Genomic DNA, 27,804 nt, shown 5'->3' on the forward strand with positions numbered 1-27,804 from the left:
ACCCAAACCACAGGCACTTAGAAGCACAGGAAAGACAAGCTCTAGGAGCTATCTTTCCCAAAGCTGAGATGTCCAGATTGTGACTAGCTAGGAGGGAGAAGACACAGCCCAGGGTAGAGAGGCTACACTTTTGGTATCTTACAGTGAATTATTTAAAATAGTGTATTGCACGTATCTTTACTGGTTACCACTAGCTTAAGAACAGAGGAAAAAGCTGTCACAAGCCCGGCACCAGTGCTTTATGACTGGATCTGTACTTTTCCAGAACGGATGATATAAAAGAAACTGGTAGGAAGGGTCACTGCTCTTCTACAGCAGGAATTCTCACACAGAAGAAGGGCAAGGGGAATTCATATGCCCAGAAAACATTTGGCAAAATCTCGTTGTCACAAAGGGAGAGAGAGTGTGTTACTGCCATCCACTAGGTAGAAGCCAAGGATGCCACTTAACATTCTGAAGTTCACAAGAGAGCCTACAACAGAGGATTATCTGGCCCAAAATATCAACAGTGCCAAGGTTCAAAATGCTGCCCTGGAGCCAAATACAATCAAATGTTTGATTTGCTCAGTCATTTGGATTTTCAAGCTATACACTAACAGTTTTTAAAATACATATAAATCTTTATTACCAAAATTATTGCAGGAAAAAAAAAGTTGGTATTTACAAGTCAAACTCTAGCCACAAGCTCCCTTTCCTCCAATTTCTCTCTGTTTTGTTTTGTTTTGCTTGAGTTTGAAACAAGGTCTCACTCTGTTGCCCAAGCTGGAGTGTAGTGGCACAATCATGGCTCACTGCAGCCTTGACTTCCTGGGCTCAAGTGATCCTCCCACCTCAGCCTCCCAAGTAGTTGGGACCACAGGCATGCGCCACCATGCCCAGCTACCTTTCCTCCTATTGCAACAAGTTTTTATTACAATATTAATACTCTTGGTAATTTAAGGTTCTTGGACATATCTTTTATATTATAACAGAATAGAATTATTTGCTCTGATTTGTTTACATTAAGACTGTAAAAGGCCATGCGCGGTAGCTCACGCCTGTAATCCCAGCACTTTGGGAGGCCGAGGCAGGCGGATCACGAGGTCAGGAGATCGAGACCACCCTGGCTAACACAGTGAAACCCCGTCTCTACTAAAAATACAAAAAAATTAGCCGGGCGTGGTAGTCCCAGCTACTCGGGAGGCTGAGGCAGGAGAGTGGCGTGAACCCAGGAGGCGGAGCTTGCAGTGAGCGGAGATCACTCCACTGCACTCCAGCCTGGGCGACACAGCGAGACTCCGTCTCAAAAAAAAAAAAAAAAAAAAAAAAGACTGTATAAGTTTAGGAATATAATTTCCCATATAAACACAAGGTGATACTTACACTGACACATAGCAGAGCTTTCTTTATACTTTATGGGATACACAATATCATAATGATTTCCATTTGAAAAACACAGTAACACCTGAAAGGGAAAAATAAACATTTCAGCCCCTCATGTACATAACATTTACATTGCAACGTATGTCTCTAATGCCTCTGAATTACTAGATCATTTCCAAACAGACAGTGAGTATTTTAGGAGTAACCTAAAGCTTCAATGTTGTCAAGCTACAGTACATCCATATGCTGAAATGTTATATAAACATTAAATCAAAAAATTCAAAATGATTTCTGGAAATGTTTATAGGATGACAAAAAAATAAAAATAATATATGAAAACATGCCTTCAACTAAAGAACAAGACACTGTAAGAAAATATTTCAAAACCTTATTAATGCTAACCTCTAACAAGCAAAATTTTCTAACAAGCAAAATCAAAGATAAATTTCTTTGTATAAGTGATGATTTAGAAAATCATCACTTATACAAAGAAAAATGCACATTGATTTTGTTTAGAATATAACAATATATTTCAAAACTTGTTTTGAAGAAGCCAGATCCCTTAGAAAGTCCCAGAAACCCCAAAACCCTTATAACAGTAGTATTTCACTCAATTCCCCTCTAACTTATCACCACCAGCATGGTGGAACACAAGTCACTTCAATTCGGCCATCATGACTCCAAAATAGCTACTTAAGACAAAAATTCTCTTATAATAAGTCAGTTGATCTTTCTTTCTAGGCTTCACAAAATTTTTCAGTTGCTTCTGCTTTATGACAGATAATGCAACAACACCCTTGTGAGTAAAATTTACACTAGGGAAATATATATGCTTACTAAAGTATTCCTGGATGTAATGGCAGAACCTATTTTCACAAGTTATTTTTTTTTTTACTAATGTTTATATTGACAAAAAATCGTAAGTCTAGTTCATCATATGCATTAATGTCTCATAATTCTTTTCAGTGTTTCTACTAAAATGTTATAAAAGGGTTAAATACAGTAATTTGTAGGAGCAAAAAAAATACAAAATAATATGACTAAGTGACAATTAATAGGAGGCCCCCCCTTTTTTTTTTAGACGGAGTTTCGCTCTTGTTCCCCAGGCTGAAGTGCAATGGTGTGATCTCAGCTCACCCACAACCTCCACCTCCCAGGTTCAAGCGATTCTCCTGCCTCAGCCTCCCTAGTAGCTTGTATTACAGGCATGTGCCACCACGCCCGGCTAATTTTGTGTTTTTTCAGTAGAGACGGGGTTTCTCCATGTTGGTCAGGCTGGTCTCAAACTCCCGACCTCAAGTGATCTGCCTGCCTCAGCCTCCCAAAGTGCTGGGATTACAGGCATGAGCCACCGCGCCTGGCTACAGGAACTTTTAAGAAATCAGAATACCATAACCTTAATATAGAAATATTTCAAAAAATCATTTAAAATTATAGCTTATGAGGTCATGGTAGCAACTAAGTGGTTCTTTTACTTAAATACTTTAGAACACTTTGAATAATTCTTACCTTTTCAGGAAAATTATTTTCGGTTACTTGTGAAGGAGAAACATTTGGTTCCCGATAAATTATAAAATCTTTCCTGAAAATAACAATTAGAAATTATTTATAATGGACTATACTTCATGAATTTGAATTTAATCATTCATTCATTCATCAAGGGCCTAATACGTGCCAGGCACTGTCCCAACCACTGGAGATACAAAAGACAATAATGAGATAACTAAGTTGTAAAATATCTATATAAAAGTAACACTTTAAACATGTAAAATTTCAAATATAATTTGTATATATATTAAATTTCAGATATAATTCCAAAGGGACACTTCAAAAATCAAAGAAATTTTGAAGATTAAATTTAAACAACATTCTGAAAAGAAAAAACAAAGTATTTACCTGTTCCTCTACTAGGCAAAAGTAGCAAAACTGAATACAGGTTGAGCATCCCAAATCTAAAAAGCCAAAATCCCAAATGTTCCAAAATCTAAAACTTTTTGAGCACCAACATGACACTCAAAGGAAATGCTCATTGGAGCATTTTGGATTTCAGATTTTCAAATTAGGGATGCTCAACTGGGTAAGTATAATGTAAATATTCCAAAATTTAAAAAAAAATCGAAATCCAAAAACTTCTGGACTCAACCATTTCAGATAAGGAATACTCAATTTGTAACATGGTATTTTAGTACGGTTCTAGTGGCCATTCAATGCCACTGACCCTGAGAAAGTAGAAAATCATTTCTCTAAGGTTGATAAGTGATATCTTACAGAACATAGACTGGAAAAATTTCTGTACCCTTTTCCAAAGTATTTTGAGAATTAAAATTTCTAAACACTGACATATCTAAATGTCAAAATCTAATTGATGCGATTAAAAAAAACTTAGAAGAGATGCTTCATAACTAAAGTATAGAAGAGTTTTGCTATTTTAACATTTTTAATATAATGTAATATAATTTCCCACTGGTTTCATTTTATTTTACTTATGTTATTACAGTGTTTACCTGTACATAAGAGAAAGGGCACTTATTTCCACTTGTCCTACCCATTCCTGTATTGAAGAAAAAAAGGTGGCACGTAAGTGTCTCACACTTTTTAGATTCCACTTTATATTTCTATACATACTTTTATACAGCATATGTAATGAGTTCTTAAAGCTCATTATTAGTAGTATTGTGAATATTATAAAAACATTTATATAAAACAGACCACAATATGTGGTAAAATGCAGTCCAAGTCTCTCCCACACACACACAAAAAAATACTAACAGGGTGAAAAATGACAGTTCCTATTGGTGTGGCAAGACCACAGCATGGCATCTGTAAGTTGAGACTTTTTTTTTTTTTTTTTGAGATGGAGTTTCGCTCTTGTTGCTCAGGCTGGAGTGCAGTGGCGTGATCTTGGCTCACCGCAACCACTGCCTCCGAGGTTCAAGCAATTCTCCTGCCTCAGCCTCCGAAGTAGCTGGGATTACAGGCATGTGCCACCACGCCCGGCTAATTTGGTATTTTTAGTAGAGACGGGGTTTCTCCATGTTGGTCAGGCTGGTCTCGACTACCGACCTCAGGTGATCCGTCCGCCTCAGCCTCCCAAAAAACTTGGGCGCCTGGCCCAAGTTGAGAACGTATCGAAGGCAAGGGCTATCCTCCAGCCTAGCCCTCAGGAGAGAGCCTGCCACGTGGTATAAGCTCAGGAAATGAAACACTAAATAGAGGCGGCCGGGCGCAGTGGCTCATACCTGTAATCCCAGCACTTTGGCAGGCCAAGAAGGGTGGATCACCTGAGGTCAGGAGTTCGAGACCAACCTGACCAACATGGAGAAACCCCATATCTACTAAAAGTACAAAATTAGCCGGGTGTGGTGGCCCATGCCTATAGTCCCAGCTACTCAAGAGGCTGAGGCAGGAGAATCGCTTGAACCCAGGAAGTGGAAGTTGCAGTGAGCCAAGATTGCACCATTGCACTCCAGCCTGGGCAACAAGAGCAAAACTCCGTCTCAAAAAAAAAAAAAAAAAAGAAATATTGAATAGAAGCAGAAAATCGGGAAGTATAAAAAAGGGCAGAAGGTCTCTTATCTTCAGGGTAAATGAAGGTACAAAAGAGAGCAGTGTCCTAGCAATTGTTTTGAAAACAAGGGAAATTCTACACTCCTTAGAAAAGTCACTTAAAGCCTTTCTGAAAGGCAAATGGCCAGTATATTTCAAAATTTAAAATGTCCCATATACCCTTTGACCCAGCAATTCAACTTCTGTAAATCTATCATAAAGAAATATTTCATGTCTACAAAAGTGTATGTAAAATAATGATGTCACTGGGAGTTATTTGTAACGGTGTTAAAAAAAAAAAAAAAAAAGCAGGAAAAAAAGTCCCTAAGATTCCTACAGAATAGTAAAATAATTCATGTTTCAGGCAGGATGTGGTGGCTCACGCCTGTAATCCCAACACTTTGGGAAGCCGAGGCAGGCGGATCACGAGGTCGGGAGTTCAAGACCAGCCTGACCAACATGGTGAAACCTCGTCTCTACTAAAAATACAAAACATTAGTCGGGCCTGGTGGCACATGCCTGTAATCCCAGCTACTTGGGGGCTGAGGGAGGAGAACCACTTGAACCTGGGAGGCAGGGGTTGAGTGAGCCGAGATTGCGCCTCTGCACTCCAGCCTGGGCGACAAGAGCGAAACTATGTCTCAAAAAAAATAAAAATAAAAAATAATTCATGTTTCATCCACACTATAGAATATCATGCATTCATTGAAAAGAATGAGGTATAACCACATGAAATGACCTAGAAAAATCACTCAAGATTAAGTTTTAAAAGTAAATCATGGGAAAATAATCCTATTTGTGAAAAACAAAAAGGCATATATATTGTTACATGTGAACGCATAGAAAGGGGATGGGGAGGATACATCCTAAATTGACAACAGAGACAGGGAAGTTAACATGAGGAAAAATGAAGAATTTTCACACTTCATTCTATAATACATCTATATTTTAAAACTTTTACCAAAGAATATTTTCCTATAGTACTGTGAAGTCAGTAAAGACTTAATACATTAAGTCACCAAAAACAATGAGCTTTGATAAATGAATGCTGCCACTTATTCCTTGAAAGAAAAGAAAAACTAAAATAAGGAAAATATTTTAAACAATGTTTTGATCTTAGACCAGCACAATCTTTTCCCTCAGAGACTTTTCAATAGTTCTTAAAAGTTAGCTCTGATTTTCAAAATTAAATAAGTGCCATATATTAAAATAGATCTCTTAAAATAAGCCTCAGCCTAACAATCATGGCTTCTCACAAACTGCTAGAAGTGATACCCTCTGGTGTAGAGGAAACCGTTCACTGATATGAGTCTGTTTAGATCAAACACACGAGCTACATTTCTAATTTTTATACAAGAAGTATTACATCACTTTAAAAAATGAAAAATTCTGCCAGGGACGGTGGCTCATGCCTGTAATCCCAGCACTTTGGGAGGCCGAGGAGGGTGGATTACCTGAGGTCAGGAGTTCAGGACCACCCTGGCCAACACGGTGAAACTCCATGTCTACTAAAAAATATAAAAATTAGCCAGGCGTGGTGGCAGGTGCCTCTAATCCCAGCTACTCAGGAGGCTGAGACAGGAGAATTGCTTGAATCCAGGAGGCAGAGGCTGCAGTGAGCTGAGATCACACCATTGCACTCCAGCCTGGGTATTAAGAGTGAAACTCCATCTCTAAAAAAAATAAAAAATGAAAAATTCTATCCGTCTCAATAAAATGCTACATGAGAATAATGTACTTTTTGATACGCAATCTTCAGAATAAATTCTTTTGTAGTCTGGTTAGATAAACAATGGATATCCTAAAATCTTCCCCAAGCAGTGTCAGTATTAAATTATTAAAAAAAAAAAAAATCGATATTCTACTACCACCGTCTTCCACCATAACACTGTAATTTTACTTAATCAGCATTTTTTACGATGTGTGACATACATCTTTCCTGTAAAAAGAATTCCTTCAAAATATGTTTTAATTAATTAACCATACTATATCAAAATTACACAACTTAAATGTTCTTAGTCATCACTATTAAGCTCTTGTTCCTCAAAAGACATTGTTTAGAAAATGAAAAGCCAAGCTTGTAATTCCAACTATTCGGGAGGCTGAGGCAGGGGAATCACTTGAACTCGGGAGGCAGAGGTTTCAGTGAGCTGAGATCGTGCCACTGCACTTCAGCCTGGGCAACAGAGCAAAACTCTGCCTCAAAAAAAAATAATAAATAAATAAAATAAAAAATTTTAAAAAAAAAGGAAAGTCAAAATACAAACTAGAAGAATGTATTTGTAGAACATATATCCAATACAGGACTTATATCCAGTATAAAGAACTAGTAAAATTCAGTAGGAACAACAGCAATTAAAAAATGGGGAAAAACCTATGAACAGACATTTCACCAACAGAATTAGATACATGACAAATAAGCACATGAAAAGATGCTCAACATCATTAGAGAAATTCAAGTTAAATCACAAAGAGTGCTGGCAAATATGTGGAGAAACTGAAATTCTCATAATATTGCTGATGAGAAAGCAAAATGGTACAGTCACTTCGAAAAGTTTGGCAGTTTCTCTCAAAAACATATTTACCAGATGACCCAGCAATTTTGCTCTAAGGTATTAATCCAAGACAAAACAAAACACATGTCTACACAAAGATTTATAAGCAATTGTGAACACAGCAGCTTCAATTTTAACAACCCAGAACTGTAAAGAACTTAAATATCAATCAGCTGGTAAATGTATACACATGTTGTGATAGATACATACACAGATTATTATTCTTCAATAAAAAGGAACTACTGCTAAACGCATGAATAAATTTTAGTGTTTCCAATAGGCTTAATGAAAGAAGCCAAATACATAAGACTACAAACTCTATCATTCCACTTATATGCATCTAGAAACGGCAAAACTTAGAAAGCAAATCAGTGCTTGCCAGGTCCCAGGGGATGGGGGAAGGGGATTAACTGCAAAAACGCAAAAGGAAACTTTCTGGAGTGATGGAAATGTCCTTTATGATGTTTGCTGTGGTGGTTACATAAGCATATACACTTGTCAAATCTCATCAAATCATGTATTTATAAGTGATGAATTTCATTGTATGTCAATTTTACCTCAAAGCTGACAAAAACATATTCTCACACAAGTCTGAAGTACCTTTCAAAATGCTCTGCTATTACTTATTTTAAGAGGATAAAGATGCTCTCTCTGAGAACTGGATGAAGCAACTGAGTTTATCCAACAACTATCTGCCAAATGGTTGCTGTTTTCATTTTATACAGCCATATATCAGGAAGGCAAAAAAATATATTTATTTATTTTTTGAGATGGAGTCTCACCCTGTTGCCCAGGCTGGAGCGCAGTGGCACGATCTCAGGCTCACTGCAACCTCTGCGTCCCAGGTACAAGCAATTCTCCTGCCTTGGCCTCCCAAATAGCTGGGACTACAGGTGCATGCCACCACGCCTGGCTAATTTTTTTGTATTTTTGGTAGAGACGGGGTTTCACCATCTTCAACTCCTGATCTCAAGTGATCCTCCCACCTCTGCTTCCTATAGTGTTGGGATTACAGGCACGAGCCATTGTGCCCAGCCCACGAAAGCAAAAAAACAAGAATGAAGATTTACAAATACTTGTTGCTAGTAACAAAAAAGAAACAACTGTCAGAAGATGCCATCCAACCCTTCAGTCAACAAAATCCCTCAGCTCTGGAACACAGCAGTGAACAAAACATACAGAACTCTGTGTTCATGGAGCTTAATTCAAGTAGGAAGATGACAAAGAAAATACACAGTACATTAAATGGTACAAGCACTACAGAGAAAAATAAAGCAGAGAGGGGTACAGGGAATGTGTTGGAAGCTGAGAATTACAATTTTAGATAGGATAACCACTACTCTTACTTCCTGCCCCAAAATCCTTACATGGCTTCCCAATGCCTGATGCCTAGGCCCCAGGCCCAGAGGCCCTGATTCAGGTATGGAATAGGGGCCAGGCAATCTGCATTGCACATCAAGTGATTTTGATACAGATAACCTACAGATCACACTTTGAGAAACACGGGTCTAAAGCATAAGCTCCAAACCACTGACCCTAACACTGAAGGCTCTCCCACAGTCTGGCCCTAACCTGCCTTCCAACTCCTTTCTCACTACTTCTTATCTTCACATACTCAATGCTCCACACAATCGGAACTGTTTTCTGAATCTGCCTTGCTCACAATTTTCACTGCCTGGAATGCCCTTCAGCCCAGGCATTTCCTATTTAGAATCTATTCAGACTTCCAAACAAACTCACTCTCCAAGTGTTGCTTTGTCTACCCAGCTAGAAATAACACTCTGAATGCCTACAGCATTACAGCTATATACCTCTTGTGACAAATCTCCTTTTCTAGCTTGTATTGACCTTCTTTCCTATGACAGGGAAACTTTTTTGTTATCTACATTATCTCTGCATCCCCAGGGTGACTAGGAATTCTTGGCCCGTAACAAGCACTCAAATTAGTGTTAGGTAACCAAATGGATACATGAGTCATTGATCAAACACCCTTGGTTTCTATATTGCATTCCCTTTACTCCTTAACTCTTCTTAGCTTTTTTCTTTGCCAATGTTATTTTTACCTTAACATTCTAAGTGGCGTTCCAAGATATTTGGATTTTTACAGTGAGAATGTTAGTTTTGTAAACAGAAAAAAATTAAGAAAAGTCCTTTTAACATCAACATGACTGAAAAAGTATAGCAGCAGGAGTTGGTGAGTAAGTGCTATCCTTTTCTGTCTCAACAGTCTCTTCCCACTTTACGAGATGATCATGGAAATAGGAACCTGCATGAAAGAACTCTGCCTTCTCAGTTGCCTAGGAAGAAAAACTTTGCAGGCCGGGTGTGGTGGCTCACACCTGTAATCCCAGCACTTTGGGAGGCCGAGGCAGGCGGATCATAGGTTAAGAGATCGAGACCATCTTGGCCAATATGGTGAAACCCCATCTCTACTAAAAATAAAAAAATTAGCTGGGCATGGTGGTGCACGCCTGTAGTCCCAGATACTCGGGAGGAGAATCGCTTGAACCCGGGTGGCAGAGGCTGAGCCAAGATCATGCCATGCACTCCAGCCTGGCAATAGAGTGAGATTCCATCTCAAGAAAAAAAAGAAAAGAAATCAAACTTCATCCTGTCCAAGTTTCATACACACACCAGCGTAGCATTCTGAAAATCATTGCCCCAGCATTATTTCAGCTTTTTATACTACATTTACATGCCATTATAGCAAAGATAAAATAGCACAACTCTGCCTTAGTGAGGCAACCTCTAATACACAGCTCCAACTTAAGTGCTGCATAAAATGTGTAGGAAACGTTTATAAGGAAATAGGGTACACCATCACTGCAACTCCTCTATACACTGTAATGGTAATCTTCTATTTTAATGAATTTTAAATACATTATTTGGATATATAAAAATAGAAATATACTAGAAGACTGTGACATACCTGTGGATTTTCCAAACGCTTTAAATATTCTTCAAATGATCCTTCTATAAACTGCAAAAAATAAATCTATTAGAAATGTCATCTAAGATATATGCCAAAACAGTTAACCGCTTCACTGTGTAAACAACATTCACTGTGAATTACTGAGTTTGCACATAAACCTAAAATACCTCAGTATTATTTAAAAATATGTACATAATCTAATTATGAAAACATATAGCAATCATTAAAGACTATAAACATACAAAAGAATTTAAAGAAGGAAATTTTGTCAGGAAAGGTTTCCTGAAAGAAGAGTGACTCAAGATGAATGCTGGACAGGATCTGGATGGCAAAAGGCAGCTGATACTCTACAGAGAGGGCCAATGTGGCATGAGGAGGAAGAGGAACACTGTGTTGGGAAGACAAGCAATCTGGCCAGCTAGAGCAGGACAACCTGTTGTGGAACTGAGTGGGAGAAGAACCCAAATGGGGGCCTGTTTACAGAGGGCCTTGAGCCCAGGCAGGACTTAAAGGCTAGATGAGAAAGGCCATTCAAGGTCACTTCAGGTGACATTCTGAACTCAGAAATTATATGATGAAAGCAGTGCTTTAACTTGGTAGTGACCAGTGTGTAGAAGGGAATAAAACAAAAACTGACTTACTAGCTAAGAAATAGTACAGCTTAATAATACAGATAGAGTACTCACTGTCTCTCAGGTGATACTAGAAAGAGCGATGAGAACTAGTAAGGCTAAAAATATTTTGAAGCATCAACAAGATTTTTCTAATACAGCTTGCTTCATTGCTTCATTGTTACTTTGACATAAAAACAGTTTATTCAAGCTGTGTAATAACGCAATCTTTTTTATGTTTCTTTCACAGCAATCGCACTCATTTGAGAAATCTCTAAAAGTCATTTGTTGAACCACCAAATTCAACTGCATTTAAATTACAGTCCCAGTTGATTTAGCAAAGTGATAGACTTAAAGACATTAAAGTACACTCCATAGTCTATAAAAATCTTTTAAGCACCCTTGGATTTTAAGATTGAGATTCTTTCAGATTATATAATGTCAAATTGCCAAAAATATCTTAAATTTCAAAAGACATTTATAATAAAAGAACCATATATATTAAACAGCCCACCAATAAAGGGCTACTGTTCTGTATTAGATGATTATAGGTCTAAGGAAAAAAAAAAAACACAGAACCATTTAAAGTTACAAGAGACTGCAGAATTCTGACACAAGCCTGCATCCTCTCTGAGAGTCTCCTTTCTGAGCAGAAAGCGTCCATCTATGCCATGGCTGAACAATGTCTGTAACAAGGCATAATCCTTTCTACAACATCTCTTTCCAATTCTGGACAACTGAAACTGCTTGAAGGTTCATATAAGGACAGTGAAACTTTTCCCCATGGAACTTTCAACCTCTGATCATACCTCGTAAGATTATATGGACTAAGGCCAGGCATGGTGGCTCACACTTGTAATCCCAGTACTTTGGGAAGCCGGGCGGGCAGATCACGAGGTCAGGAGATCGAGACCATCCTGGCTAACATGGTGAAACCCCATCTCTACTAAAAATACAAAAAATTAGCCTGGCATGATGGCGGCGGGCACCTGTAGACCCAGCTACACTGGTGGCTGAGGCAGAAGAATGGCATGAACCCGGGAGGCGGAGCTTGCAGTGAGCCGAGATGGCGCCACTGCACTCCAGCCTGGCCGACAGAGCGAGACTCCGTCTCAAACGGATTATATGGACTAAAAAAAATATATGCAAAGCACTTAATGCCTGGCACATAGTAAGCACCTCAACCAATGTTAGCAATGTCCATTATTATCAACACAGTTTTACCCTCTGGGGCCAATGATTAATAAGAATTAAAGACCATTCCACCTCCCCACTTCCCTTCTCTACCACACCTTTGTACTCTCTTATCTAGCCTCTGAGTTACCAGGTTTTTTTAAATAAAACAAGGTTTCAAGCCTATCATTTGCAAAGTATTATATCAACATTCTCTACCAGTCAACTGGGGGAAATAACATCCAAAGTTGTCAGATTATATAATTCTAGGTCTTAAAACCATTAAGTAATAAATCCTATGACTTTGAATGTAAAATGAAAACAGGTCACTGTGGCATCTTATTTCACATACTACTGAGAAAATTATATTAAGCTGTTATACAACATTTTATTAACTATTAATCACTACTTACATAATTATAGTGTTCTGATATGTGAGTTCACACTGAACCCTGAAAATTAAAAACCTATAAATGCCTTCTGATAAAATTAAGGGTTCAGCATTACTTACACTCAGCATATTTTTAACACTGGAAGTCTGAATTTTTTTTTTTTTTTGAGACAGGGTCTCACTCTGTCACCCAGGCATTGGTGCAGCGGCACAACTCGGCTCACTGCAACCTCTATCTCCTGGGTTCGAGCAATCCTCATGCCTCAGCCTCAAGAGTAGCTGGGACTCAGGCATGTGCCACCATGCCACTGCTTTTAGTAGACACAGGGTTTCGCCATGTTGGCCAAGCTGGTCTTAAACTCTTCACCTCCCAAAGTACTGGGATTACAGGCGTGAGCCACCATGACCAGCCTGAATTTTTTCTTTTTTAATTTATAGGGAGTTACCAATCACAGAAACCACTATTAATCACAACGCCCCCAATTCCCTGACCATGTCAGACAAAGCCCACTCTTAGTATGCAAGGGCCTTGTCCAGGTCATCTTTCCATCCCCCACAGCTCAGCGTCTTATCCATCATAGTAGCTTTCTCAACATCCAAATAAATGCAAAACATAAAATAGCCTAGAAAACAACGTAACTGAATATAACTAAATTAAGTTCAATAGGGAAGTTTTTTTAATAAGTGTTATTTTCGTAACTTGCATTAAGATCCAGCCTGTGATATTCTACTAGGACACTTCTAAAAGCCAAAATGTAAAACCAAGTCAAGACACCATTACATGTTTGAAATTACAAGTTACCGCTTCAAATTTCTCTCTGTTCTCTCGAAGATAGTGAATACAGGCCATTCTGACTTCAACATGGCGAGACTGAGAGTGCAATACCTAAAAAGAAAAGGCAACAAACACACTATTAAGCATTTAGTCAAAAGTTAAAACCTAAAGTCTTCCTTTACACCCAAAATAATCTGACAACAAATAGATTATCAGTCTTTCTCCATTCCCCTTTCTATAATTTCGATATCTTTACTCATTCCTACCTCTTCTAAATAAGCACAGCGAAAACATGACATATACAAACAATACTACTTCTTAAGCCAAATTTTGTAAAGAATTTATTAGCCTTTCTCCTTTAGGACATTTTTGTAAACTTAGGACACTCTCTTCCCTTGGCCATCCCCCCACAATAACTTTTCACAAAGAAGAGCTAACAAAATCCATGCTACGCCATGCTCAACCTCATCCTATACATATTGTAAAGACAAACTGGCAACTTCAGTAGGAATGTATTTTGAGGCTTTCAGCCTGTAAGAGGCCGATTTATTTTTCCCATTAATTCTGAATCAACTTAGAGGCTCTATGTAAAAATTTAAGTCCACTATGGTTTCAGAAAAATTAAGGCACTCATTCTTTCCTTGGTGATCAAGCTTACAAGATGAGAAAGAACATCCAAGTAGGCAGCATAGGGGGTGCAAAAATGTCGCACTATGTCATCCCAAGAGGTTTGGGGTTTGTTTTTATGCCCTAAATTGTAAAGTACCAACCTACAAAGTATGATCCAGATCTTCTCACTCTGTAGTTTTCATTTTTTTCTATTAAACAACCAGTTCAACAGAAAGATAACTTACTGGCATGTGGTCTTTTACCAAAATTCTAAAGCTGTGAATTGAAACAACTACTTTTTTTTTTTTGAGACGGAGTCCTGCTCTGTCACCCAGGCTAGAGTACAATGGCGCAATCTTGGCTCACGGCAACCTTCATCTCCCGGGTTCAAGCGATTTTCCTGCCTCAGCCTCCTGAGTAGCTGGGATTACAGGCACCTACCATCGCAGTTGGCTAATTTTTGTATTTTTAGTAGAGACAGGGTTTCACCATCTTGGCCAGGCTGGTCTCAAACTCCTGACCTCGTGATCCACCCACCTCGACCTCCCAATGTGCTGGGATTACAGGCATGAGCCACCGTGCCCAGCCTGAAACAACTATTTCTTATCCAATGTTTACTTCTAACTAGCTCCCAATTCTTTCTTTTCCCCCCCAGGACAGAGTCTTACTCTGTCCGCCCAGGCTGGAGTGCAGTGGTGCAAACTCGGCTCACCGCAACCTCCGCCTCACAAGTTCAAGCGATTCTCCTGCCTCAGCCTCCCGAGTAGCTGGATTACAGGTGCTGCCATGTCTGACTAATTTTTGTATTTTTAGTAGAGACAGGCTTTCACCATGTTGGCCAGGGTGGTCTCAAACTCCTGACCTCAGGTGATCTGCCTGCCTTGGCCTCTCAAAGTGCTGGGATTACAGGCATGAGCCACCGTGCCCAGCCCTAGCTCCCAATTATTTAACATGCTTAAAGGAGATTAGAATTCTTTTCTATTACTGGGTATCTCAAATAAAGATATTCCTGTACCCTAAAGGGTTATGGTTTAAAAAAAAAAAAAACTCAGACACACTTAAAATAACACATTTCAAACTACCATCAAGGCCTCTTGAGAATTTATATTAATAGAAAGTAGCTTTAAAAGTTACAGATCCTGGCCGGGCATGGTGGCTCACGCCTGTAATCCCAGCATTTTGGGAGGCCAAGGAGGGTGGGTCCCCTGAGGTCAGGAGTTTGAGACTAGCCTGGTCAACATGGTGAAACCCCATCTCTACTAAAAATACAAAAAAAAAAAAAAAAAAATTAGCCAGGTGTGGTGGTGCGTGCCTGTAGTCCCAGCTACTTGGGAGGCTGAGGCAGGAGAATCACTTGAAACCAGGAGGCAGAGGTTGCAGTCAGCCGAGATCGTGCCAGGGCACTCCAGCCTGAGTGACAGAGTGAGACTGTCTCAAAAAAAAAAAAAAAAGTTACAGATCCAATTGAGTGGTTCTCCCTTTATGTTTAGCATGAGTAGAGAATTTGGGAAAAAGGGAGGCTCCAGCTGTGCATTCTACAGCTCTCTTGGATAACAACCAAGGCTCATTTATACCCACAGAACCGGCACAACTGCCTAGACGCCTAGTATGTCCTATTACGCTGAGATACACTGAAAATGCACCTGTTGAGGTTAGTAATTTGTTTCCAGTGTAATAACTGGTTTTCGGTTTAACTGATTCTACCTTCACTGCTGTTCTTGGACACTATTAAACCATATTCTTATATATTCTAAGAGTATGTGACCAAAAAGGACTATCTATATATAAAAATAACCGCCATCGAATTTTTTTGCCAATTCAACAAATGACATTTAGCAACACTTCTTTTACAGAAGCTATGTTAGACACTATTATAAATCAAGGTATTAATCGTATGAATAAACCACAGTGTCATCTGATAGGGCTTTCCTCTGCCATTAGCAAAGTGGAGCTAGTCTTAAAGCCATTTACCTAGCAACAGGTGGCAAACGTAAGTTAGTAAAGCTTATTTTCAATCAAAAACAATAGTAGGCATATCTACTGGTTCTTCTCTTTTAACAAAGATTTTGGCACATACAATCTATCTGAACCTGTTGCTCAGAAGCAAAACTCCTAGCAACTTCTATAAAGTGTGAGAGTGCTGGTAATTTACTAAGTCAAGCACTGCAAGAAAAGCAAGGTTAAATGACAACTTTTTAAAATGTAAATTATTGTGCAAGGTTGAGAACACTCCGGAAGAATTATAGTATGACAAATATCTCTGCAAATTAATATATACATGAAAGCAAACTAGAAGGCTTTCCCATTTTTACTTGGGACAAGATAGTGATAAATACTGAGAAAGGCTGAGACACTGTTTTAGCAAGTCCTCTAAGAGCGCCCTATTTTTAGCTCCATGGCTGTGGAGCTGATTCAGGTCAGGCCTCCGGCAGGCCCAAATCCACAAGTGTAAAAAGGAAATGGCCTATCTAAATCAGATAATTTGGAAAGACCAAAATCCTAACTCGAGTCTCCTCCCCCTCTTTCAAAACTGCCACTTAGATTATTTACTCTGATTCTTTCTTAGAAATGATGAATATCTGTGATTTTATAGGAGAAATTGTCGGCAAAAAATATAAATCATTGGTACACATTTTAAAAGGGAAGCCTGACGTTGGTATTACTTTCTTTTTCCCACACACACATTTTGCCTTTGGCGATGATGGCTATACCTGTAGTCTACTGAATAACTGAACTTCTCCCAAAGTTCAAGGTCTTCAGCTAAGCTCATCAGACTAAAACTGAGTCACATAACTGGGAAGGGTAGTCCCTTATGCCTAACCTAAACCCCATTACAAAATACAATAAAATGTGTTACCTGATGTAACAAAGAGTTCTTAGTGTAAACCGGCTTTTGTCCCTTTTCTACTTAAAAACAGAGATCTCACTACAATGAGAGGCTTCTGTATAATCAAGGCCACCAAGTATCTATAGTATGCACTACGGAAATCAGGCACACCTTTCTGCTTCAATATAAACTAGGACTCAGGTAACTCAAATCCAAGTTCCAAGCTTCCCTTACCGCCATTTATTTCTATCTCCTTGCTTACCAAACTCTTAGTAGGTCTAACAGTACGTTATAAATATGGGCTGAATTCACTCCCACCTCTTCCCTAGACTTCTGGAAGTGCTGAGGAGTCCAAGGAAGCAGGACAGATAGAGATTCAGAAAATTCACAAATGGGGCAGACTATTTACCTAACAATAAGGACTGGAGGGAGTGGCTGGGTGTGAACATACCCCACAGCAACACTGAAAATGAGAAACGGACAGAGAGCCTCGTTTGGGGAGCTTTTGGAAGAATATTTCAGTGACAATGTCCGCAACAGAAAGCCACGGTTTGTGTCAGTTAAATCAATTTCTTGTTTTAAAGAAAGATTTTACGCTACCTATGGTAAATAAATGGCTTGCCTTTTAATGTTAAAAATGAGAACAGACTGGCCTCCAGATGTTAAGTAAAACATTTACTCACAAATAGAAATTTTAAAAGTTATTTAGCATTCAAAAAAGGTGAGGGAAAAGAAAACAGAAACATCATAAAAACCCCACAGGCGGGTAGGCAGGGGTGTGCGATGGCGTGTGGGGAGCAGGTCCTAGGTCAAAGGAAAGCACATGTGAAAGGTCTGAAAGACACACCAGAGCAGAAACTTTTATCCAGCTACTTCGGCAGCTATTTTTCAATATAGGATGGGTTTGGGTGACTGCACACCTACAACACACAATGTTATATAACATGGAATAAGTTCGCTCAAAAAAAAAAAAAAATCAGAAAAATCTTCCTGAGCAACTGTGTTAGAAAGTGGTTTCGAAAAGCTCCAGTTACATGTACCCTTTCTACTACCAACATCAAAACAGGCTTTTTTTAAAAAGTCAGTTCTGTTTAGTATACCTACACAGCCCAGCGGAGCATAATAAAGGGTGGAACCTACCCAAATCCTTCAAAATATTCTACATTTGTAAAAGGTTGGTTTTCTCAAACGGCAGTTTGCCCATTTGATTCAAGTGACATGGGCGAGCTTGCCTACCCCACATTCCAAAGTCCAGCAGCAAACCAAAATATGTTCCACAAGTAAAGTTTGATCCACCACTTCTAGTCAACACTTGGTTTACTGGAGTGGGGTGAGCGTGGTGCTTCTCAAACGAAGGGAAGGAAGGTAAATGCGGAACAGAAGTGAAAAATATCATGTCGCCACGTCCCCAGCAATAAATCAACTATAGAAGCTCCAAGCAGGCCTCACAAGTTGTTCTCAACTCATTACCTCTTTATCAGGAGAGACCCCGTTAATCTGCGGGCTTTCGAGTTTCAATTTGCACCTTTCAGACGCAAAGCAGCGTCCCACTCCGGCGTTACAACGGGGCGCTGTGACGACAGCCAGGGCACGCGCAGCCCCGGCCGTGGGCGGCCCGGACAGCCCGCATCTGCCTCCCCACCTAGACCTGCCGGGCCGTCCCCGCCTCCCCTAGAAGCCCCCCCAGCCCCCCCGCAATTACCTGCTCCGCCACGGCCCGGAACAGGCACGACCCGTCCTTGGCGACCAGTTTCCGATACAAACCCAGTTTCCGCAGATAGGCGTCCATGGGCGTCGCGTCCTCGCGGGGCCCCGCGCCGCCCTGGTCCCCGCCGTCGGGGACGCCGACGGCCGCCTCCATGTTGCTGGTCCTGCTGCAGGCCAGGCGCGGCGAGGGCTAGCCCCACATGGCCAGGCCGCCGGCTGCTCGACGCCCCGGCCTGGGGCAGGCGGCGGCTCGGGCTGAGGCTCGGGCTCCGCGAGCGGCAGCAGGCGGCGGCGGCCCGAGGCAGCGGTCCGCGCTCTCCGGGCGCATAGGGGAGCCCTGCCTAATGCATGGCTGTCCGCACGCGGCCGCCGCCTCGGAGCGAACACGCGCCCACGACAAACGGGGTGAGCGGAATTAAGGAAAACCCCGAGAGTGAGTAGTCACTTCCCGACGGCCTCGCTGTCTGACTCAGGACCCAGGCCGGGGGTCGCCGCCCCCACAAGTTTCCTCGTCCGTACCGGTGTGAAGCGAGAAAACCCCCGCCCTGGCGCGCACGCTGGGCCGGCTCAGGTGAAGCGGGGCCTGCGTCCCCCGCGCACTCCCCACGCCAGGAGCCGAGGAAACCAAAAAAGAAAGACGCGGCCTTTCGTTTCCCACCTCGCTGGAGGGCGCCGGAGGGGCGGGGAGCGGGTGGGGGAGCCCGGGAGAGAACAGCACCTCGCAACCCAGAATTTGTTTTCGCTTTCGGCCCGACAGCAGAGAGGACGGCGGGAGGTGTAGTCTTGACAGCCGCAGGAAGTCGGCTTGCGGCGGGCGGGGACGCGCTGGCCGGCCTACCCGGGGGAGGTGCCCGGGAGGCGCGCGGACTACAAGTCCCTACAGCGCGGGCGCGGGCGCCGCCGCCGCCGCCGCCGCCCCAAGCCGGCTTCGCGCTGTACTGGCGCCGCGTCCGCGAGCAGGCCGAGGGGCTCCGCCGGCCGACGTGGGGCGACTTGCGCGCGCCACCCGCCAACCCTGCCGCTGCGCCGCGGGAAACGCGCGCGCCGGGCTGGCGTGGAGTTGCCAGGGACGCCGTGCGGCGCGGTGTAGGCCCTTTGTGTATTTCTTTGCAGAGGGCGCACCTGTCTGCGCCCTTCCCCCCGGCCTGCTCTCCTGGCGTTTCCATGGAGGTGGCTTTAACGGCTTAAGCAGAAAATAGAGCTAATTGGCGGAGGCTACGGGAACTGGCACGGTGCGGGACGACACCCTGTCCATAAATCAACCGTGGACTGCTGATTCCTATTAGAAGTACAGCTCACGTACTACGGCAAGATGAAGGCTTTGCCAAAGACATTTTTGTTCACCCTGTCACTGTAGCTGAGCACCCCATCACAGAGACATGTCACTGTCGGAAGACGTAAGGGTTTTTTTTTTTTTTCCTTCTTAAAAAATTCAACTTGTAATTGCTTGATAACATGCTGACTGGACTGGCCATGGCTTCCACCAGTGCTCGAGGCTTCAGCTCAACTTCCCACCCTCCGACGTTGAATGGCAGGGAATTGACAAAGTCAAATTATGCTTTAGAACTCAGAATTTATCCAGCATGCTTCTGTTGCACCAGAATTTTATTTTGCTAAAATACAACAACATCTGGTGTCCTTTTTTAAATACATGGTTAATCATAGGAACTAATTCAGTCTTTAGACCATGGTGGAGGAGAGGGAGAAGAAAAGGGAGCGTTACTATAGGTTTAGACATGTAGTCAAATACCTTGGAATGGGGGCAAGGCAGGCCAGGTGGTGAGAGTCCAACGACATAAATTTTTTAAAAACTACGTTAGACACTTTCGGTATTTTCAGTGCAAGCAATCAGTCATGTATTCACTTTCCTTGGAGCGTCTTTGATTTCTTAATGTGTAAATATTCTATCTCAAATTATGCTGCTTTTAGAGAATACAAACGTTATCGTTACCTAAATGAAAAATGTCACTGCCTCAAATTAACTTGTTGTAGCGAAGAAACACTTTGAAATCAGGTTCAGAAAAGTATAGTTTCAGCCGGGCGTGGTGGCTCACGCTTGTAATCCCAGCACTTTGGGAGGCCGAGGCAGACGGATCACCTGAGGTCAGGAGTTCGAGACCAGCCTGACCAACATGGAGAAACCCCATCTCTACTAAAAATACAAAATTAGCCGGGCGTGGTGGCACATGCCTGTAATCCCAGCTACTCGGGAGGCTGAGGCAGGAGAATAGCTTGAACCCGGGAGGCGGAGGTTGCAGTGAGCCGGGATCCCAACATTGCATTCCAGCCTGGGCAACAAGAGCGAAACTCCGTCTCAAAAAAAAAAAAGGAAAAGAAAAATATAGTTTCAAGTCAAACCTGTTGCTTTTCTTCTTAAAATGCATTTACATTGCATATACTTCTCATTCTGCTCAAAAAAAAAAAAAAAATTCCTGAGTATTGCCACTACTTAAAACTTGGATCGCCCTTGTTTTTGAGTTTAAAAGCTTACCTTTTAAACTCAAAGAGAAACTCAAAGTAATATCTAAACTCCTGCTAAATGAATGTAGAACAACCTCCCTCTAAGCTGGCTGCTTCTGGTTCCAAAATTAGAAGTGATGCACCTGTTATATCTGACCCTGGGCCTGTTTAAAGAAATCCTTTAGGTATTTTGAGACCTAATCCAAGACAGACCCTCTGTATGCCAACTTCCCAAATATAGCTCAGTGTCAAGGCAACATTAGAGGATCCTATGTCTTTAAACTGGACCAAATCTTAGAGAAACTCACTTACTTTCAAAGGATCTTTACTTGTTGACATTAACTTCTGAACCTTTTCAAGAAACCAAACCAGAGTTGATAGAATGTTTATTCTAAGAAAGCCATTTCTGACTGTTTGAAGAACTCTAAACAGACATCATTTTAATCAAATAATACCTGAAAGATTCAATGCTTTTGAGACCTAATGAAATTATAAAATTAAACTTATGCAAAGGAGTCAACCAACTTTTTTTTTCTTGTGCAAAGTCAATGCCTTAAGTTTGTTTACTCTGACAAACTTTAGGGCTAATAATTGTACTAGATCGAATTTTTTAAATTGTTTTTAAACTTCATAGATTGATAGATTTTATGGAGTTTTGTTTTTTTCCAACAATACCTAAGGTTAGGTATTGTAGTAGGCAGCCTCTAAAATGCCCCACCCCTGACCCCCACCCTGTGATTCCCACTTCCTGGTATTCACACTCATACACCTCCACCTTGTAATAGGATTGGTCTGAGTGACCAATAGAATAGAGCAAAAGTAATGGTATGTCACTTCTGAGATTAGGTTATAAGAGACATTTTTGGCATTTTGATTGCCCTCTCATACTCCCTGTCTCATGGGTCACTCATGCTGGTGGAACCTGGCTGCTATATGTCAGATTTACAGAGAGGTTCCCTTTGTAAGAAACTGGAGCCTTCCTTCCTCCAGCAGTCATGTGAGTCAGCTTTGAAGCGAATCCTCCAGCCCAGTCAGGCTTTCAGACAACTCCGGCCTTGGCCAAAATCTTGACTACAACCTCAAGAGAAACCCTGGCCAGAACTACCCAGATAAGCTCTGAAATTCTTTTTTTTTTTTTTTTTTGAGACGGGAGTCTCGCTCTGTAGCCCAGGCTGGAGTGCAGTGGCGCAATCTCGGCTCACTGCAAGCTCCGCCTCCCGGGTTCACGCCATTCTCCTGCCTCAGTCTCTCGGAGTAGCTGGGACTACAGGCACCCGCCACCACGTCCGGCTAATTTTTTTGTATTTTTTTTTTTTTTTTTTAGTAGAGAGGGGGTTTCACCGTGGTCTCGATCTCCTGACCTCGTGATCCGCCCCCCTTGGCCTCCCAAAGTGCTGGGATTACAAGCGTGAGCCACCGCGCCCGGCTGAAATTCTTGACCTCAGAAACTGGGTGAGATAGTGTTTGTTTTAAGCTCCTAAATTTTGTCATAATTTGTTACATGGCAATAGATAAATAATACAGATATAATTCTTCATTATTTGTCTTTACTAGATAGAGAATGAATGCATTTTGACAATTTGTGAAAATAATCACTAATTTAGTATCAGTAGTTTTATCAGGTCTCTGAATTCTAAAGATGAGAAGGTGGGTTATTTTACCAAAGAGTCAAAATAGTAAGTAATAGGATTTTTTTTGAATCTATGAAATCTCTTACAAAAATAGAGTAACCTAAGAATGTCTTTATTGCCACATAGCATTGTTTCATCTTCTACAAAAATTCAAGTAATGGAATCCTACTCAAAAAATGTATTTTATGAAGAAAGACCTGTTTCTTCTGGATCTTATCTGCTAGAGGCTGCTAATTGTCATTCTCCACTTCCCATTTGATTTCCGCTGAGTTTTTGCTGGGCCCATGGGCACCCAACTTTGGGCTATATCTCCCAGCTACCTTGGAACTAAATGTGACCCTGTGATTATGTTTAGGTCAATGGGATGTAAGCAGAATTATTTAACTTCCAGCTCATCTCCTTAAAGATGAAGCCTCCTGCCTTCTACTCTCTGTCCTACTTCCCATGAGCTGCTCTGAAAACATGGTTGAAGGCCGAGTGCGGTGGCTTACGTCTGTAATCCCAGCACTTTGGGAGGCCGAGGCAGGCGGATCAGCTGAGGTCAGGAGTTCAAGACCAGCCTGGCTAACGTGGTGAAACCCCGTCTCTACGAAAAATACAAAATTAGCCAGGCTTGGTGGCGGGCGCCTGTAATCCCAGCTACTCTGGAGGCTGAGGCAGGAGAATCACTTGGACCTGGGAGCCGAGATCGCGCAACTGCACTCCAGCCTGGGCAACAGAGTGAGACTCCATCTCAGAAAAAAAAAAAAACACATGGTTGGAACTAGTTAGCCAGCTTTGCCGGGCACAGTGGCTCACGCCTGTAATCCCAGCACTTTGGGAGGCCGAGGCGGGTGGATCACGAGGTCTGGAGTTTGAGATCAGCCTGACCAACATGGTAAAACCCTGGCTCTACTAAAAATTCAAAAATTAGCTAGGCGAGGTGGCACCCGCCTGTAATCCCAGCTACTCGGGAGGCTGAGGCAGAAAAATCGCTGGAAACCGAGAGGCGGAGGTTGCAGCGAGCCAAGATCCAGCCATTGCACTCCAGCCTGGGCGGGCGACAGAGCGAGATTCCATCTCAAAAAAACAAAAAAAAATGAAACTAGTTAGCCAGCTTTGATCATGCAAAGACAACACCCTAAGATAACAGAGCACTGAGACGGAGGACTGAGCTCCTGAATACTTCATAGCCTGTGATCCTTGAACAAGTCCTCTCCAGACTGTGAGAAATAAACTTATTTTACCAACCATTGCTACTGTTGTTATTATAGCTACTTAGTCTATGTATTCTAGCTTATTTCCCCCTCCAATATTAAATAAGTGATAATATTTGGGACAAATTAAATTTATTTATAAGAGTTTCTGAGTTGAGCAGAACATAATTCTTTTTTTTTTTCTTTTGAGACAGAGTCTGTCGCCCAGGCTGGAGTGCAGTGGCACCAGCATGGCTCACCGTAACCTCAACCTCCCCAGGCTCAGGTGATCTTCCTACCTTAGCCTCCCAAGTAGCTGGGACTACAGGCATGTACCCCCACTCCCAGCTAATTTTTTGTGTGTTTTTAGTAGAGATGGGTTTTTGCCATGTTGCCCCAGCTGGTCTCAAACTCCTGAGTACAAACAGTCCTCCTGCCCCAGCCTCCAAAAGTGCTAAGATTACAGGCAGTGAGACACCACACCTGGCCCATAATTATTTTTTCTGAGAAGTTAAGGAATTGCCAAAGATTTAATTGCAAGATTCCAAATGTTAAAGGGCTTCAAAATATGAAGTTTTTAACATCGAAATAGTGGTGTTATTTCAACTAATGACTTTCTCCCTCACCAATCCACATTCCCCTTCAGCTGCTACATTTGATGGTGTTGACCACCTTTTCATTTTGTTACTCTCCTTCACCTTTTGTGAAGGTGAGATATCTTGTGTAGTCAAGATATTTAAATATCTTGTCTTGATTATGTCTCCTTTGCTGATTCCTTTTCTCCCACACTCCCTATCTCCTAAATGTGGGGGTGCCCCAGGTCTCAAGTTTTAACTTTATTTAGCCCTGTTCTCTTTTCCAAGCTTTAATATCTTATCTCTAGTCCATGCAGGACATTTCCATCTAAAACACATTTCTAAAAGTAAACTCATTTTTCTCTTAAAACCATCCCCCTCAAGCGCTCTAACATCAAGCATTGGGTTTAAATAGTAGATACTCAAAAAACACAACATTTGCTGAATGGTTTAATGATGTATCATTTATTATGGTAGATAGCTCTTGTTTTTGCTTAATCGTTATCCATTCTCTGTGGAATAGATGAGAAACAATAAGGAGTTATAGTCGAGGTGATAAAAACCAACTTTTTGCAAATGAAATAATTTAGTTAAATGCTCAGGAAAATCAGGAAAAAACTGGTGTGATGGGACTACCTTTCCAACTTATATTTTGGAGGAATGATCATTCAGAAAAATAATCTTATCTGTAATTTAACAACAGAATGAAATGATAGAAGAGAACGTATGCTGTAGCTTTTGTGTTTCATTTGCAAGCTATTCACAAGGAGGAACTGGCTGGTGGTAGTAAAAGATTTTATCTAGTAAGCTTATGATTCTATACCCATTCCCCACCTTCTCTGATAACTTGGAATATCAACCTTAGCAAAGTCCTTCACAAGCCTTCTAAGTCTTCAATACTATACATTCCTGCATAGCAGAAAATACTTTAACATTGCATGAGTTAGTTTACCTTTTCCTTGCTACAGCAAAAGGATCAAAAGAATGTCAGAGGGGAGACATCATCTCCCAAAATGGGAAGCAAATAACTTCTTACTGCAGGAGAGTGTTTGAAGATCGAGGCTTGAAAGAAAAGAAAACCACTTTTCTTAGTTTTTAAAGTAATTTTTAAAATTTCACTCTGGCTTAATGGTCATCAAGATCAATTCAAAAAATTACGAAAGAAAAAAAAAAGGAAAGAAGGAAGAAAGTACAAGGAAGGGTGAAGGGGCCAGGACCCTGGTGCCATCTATTAGCCAAGTGAGCTAACCTAGAGAAGTACCTTGCGAGAGGCTTGGCTGAAAATGCTTAAGTATCTGAGTCTTTTCTAGCTCACCATCCAGCCTCCTCATGAGGGAGCAGCTCTTGTTGGCCATGTTACTTAACTGTACAAGCACTTCGTAGCTTGACTGCTCTGTAATACCAAAGTTGGTGTATGCCATGAGATTCTTACTCAATCCTAATAGAGAAAAAAGAGCCCCCATCTGTACTTTAGACAGATGAACTGAAAAAGTTTCAAACCCCAGAGCTAGGACTGCAGTCCTGAGACCCAATAACCTGTATGACTAGAGAAGTGAAACTATGATTTAGTTTCTTATTAGAGCTATGACTTCCGTATATTGCTATGCCCAAGCTGGATGAGCTAATAAACCTCACAGTAGACTGAGGCTCTTACACAAGTAGCTACTAGCTAGTCATAGTCCATCATCTCTACAAATAAAACCTCCACATACTTCCAACCATTTACCTCTCCTTCCACCACTATCTCTTGATCCCACCCTGACAGAAGCAAACTCACAAAGTCCCATTACAAGGTATTTACTTTGGCTCCCCAAATAGGATTGTAAACTCTTTGTAGGCTTGTAGAATTTAAGATTCTTTTTTTCTTTTTCAAGTGTCTAATAGTATATTTGCTTTTGCATATTCAGATTAAAAACTCAATAAATATTCACTAAATGATTTCATGTATTCCCAATGAAATGCTCAAAGAAGAAAGTATTTCAAATGAAAATACGTAAATAACCACAGGTTATGGAACCTCAACCTGTAGGTTGAGGCCTAAATATTTGATACAGAACAGTGGACCAAGATTGTATGTCAAGTAATACTTCATACCGTCTTCCTAACCAAACAAATTGAAGATAATCTAAATAGAGAATTGGTCAAACACATTCTAATATGTCAATACAATTAGAATACAGTACTGTTCAGCCTTTAAATACAATGTGTCTGTTTCTGTGTGTGTGTCATATCACAATCATCCAGAAAACTATAAAACCACAGATTATTGAAATTGAAGGTAGAAGATGGTGATGAATTAGTCAAATATCAGTCACGAATTAATGATTGTACAACTTAGGTGATGAGCACACGTGAGTTCATTATACTGTTCCTTTTACTTTGTACGTGTTTGGAATTTTCTATAATAAAAAAGTTTAAAAACAGGGTTTTTAATATCCTACTTCAGGTTGGATATGGTAGTTCACACCTGTAATCCCAGCAGTTTGGGAGGCCAAGGTGGGTGGATCGCCTGAGGTCAGGGGTCCGAAACCAGCCTGGCCAACATGGTGCAACACCACCTCTACTAAAATTACAAAAACTAGCCAGGTGTGGTGGCACGTGCCTGTAATCCCAGCTACTCGGGAGGCCAAGGCAAGAGAATCACTTGAACCTGGGAGGCAGAGGTTGTGGTGAGCCGAGATCACACCACTGCACTCCAGCCTGGGCAACAGAGTAAGACTCTGTCTCAAAAAATAAATAAATAAATAAATAAATAAAATCACACTTCAATTTTCCTGTCTCAGAATGACCAGGAATGGTACACAGGAATCTGTGTTTTTATCATTCTCCCCAGGTGATTCTGAAGATCAGCCGTCATTTGGGAGCATCTGAAAATTGGAATAGGGGAGGCACCCACCCAAGAAAAGGAAATTATAAATTTTTAAATTAATATAAGCAAATAGACTCTGACCTGCATCCCAAGTTTATAATTCCTGTTCTAGATCACCAGGAAAAATTTCTGAAGATTCTAATCTTTTTTTTTTTTTTTTTGTTGAGACGGAGTCTCGCTCTGTTGCCCAGGCTGGAGTGCAGTGGCGCAATCTCGGCTCACTGCAAGCTCCGCCTCCCGGGTTCACGCCATTCTCCTGCCTCAGCCTCTCTGAGTAGCTGGGACTACAGGCGCCCGCCACCACGCCCGGCTAATTTTTTGTATCTTTAGTAGAGACGGGGTTTCACCGTGGTCTTGATCTCCTCACCTCGTGATTCGCCCGCCTCGGCCTCCCAAAGTGCTGGGATTACAAGCTTGAGCCACCGCGCCCGGCCGATTCTAATCTTAATATTGTACAGTTTTATTTATAATACCATCTGCAAAGACATCTAAAGATAAAATTGTATTTTTGAGATGGTTGTAAAATGTAGTATCAATATTTTTACATTAAAGTAAAAACATACAATAAGGCATTGTTAACAAAATATGCAAATATGTAGCATAAAA

General features: G+C 41.2%; 1 protein-coding gene across 7 annotated transcripts in view; it reads right to left on the reverse strand.

Annotated features, from left to right (window-relative positions):
• OTUD4 (OTU deubiquitinase 4) overlaps positions 1-19,290 on the reverse strand; it is a 70,763-nt gene extending 51,473 nt beyond the window's left edge. For 2 of the 7 annotated variants that reach the window (XM_055276012.2, XM_055276016.2), the window contains exons 1-6: positions 18,484-19,258; positions 13,373-13,456; positions 10,393-10,443; positions 3,867-3,913; positions 2,872-2,944; positions 1,363-1,444 (exon numbers count right to left, since the gene is read on the reverse strand). In XM_055276012.2, the coding sequence (XP_055131987.1) occupies positions 1,363-1,444; positions 2,872-2,944; positions 3,867-3,913; positions 10,393-10,443; positions 13,373-13,456; positions 18,484-18,642 (496 nt within the window). In that variant the 5' untranslated portion in view covers positions 18,643-19,258. Of the gene's footprint in view, positions 1-1,362; positions 1,445-2,871; positions 2,945-3,866; positions 3,914-10,392; positions 10,444-13,372; positions 13,457-17,043; positions 18,217-18,251; positions 18,438-18,483 lie in introns of those variants that run through there. The other 5 variants (XM_063638225.1, XM_055276013.2, XM_063638226.1 and 2 more) reach the window with 4 other exon arrangements.
• Positions 19,291-27,804: the final 8,514 nt, after the last annotated feature.

Source organism: Symphalangus syndactylus, chromosome 4 (genome assembly GCF_028878055.3).
Source record: "Symphalangus syndactylus isolate Jambi chromosome 4, NHGRI_mSymSyn1-v2.1_pri, whole genome shotgun sequence".
Taxonomy (NCBI): domain Eukaryota; kingdom Metazoa; phylum Chordata; class Mammalia; order Primates; family Hylobatidae; genus Symphalangus; species Symphalangus syndactylus.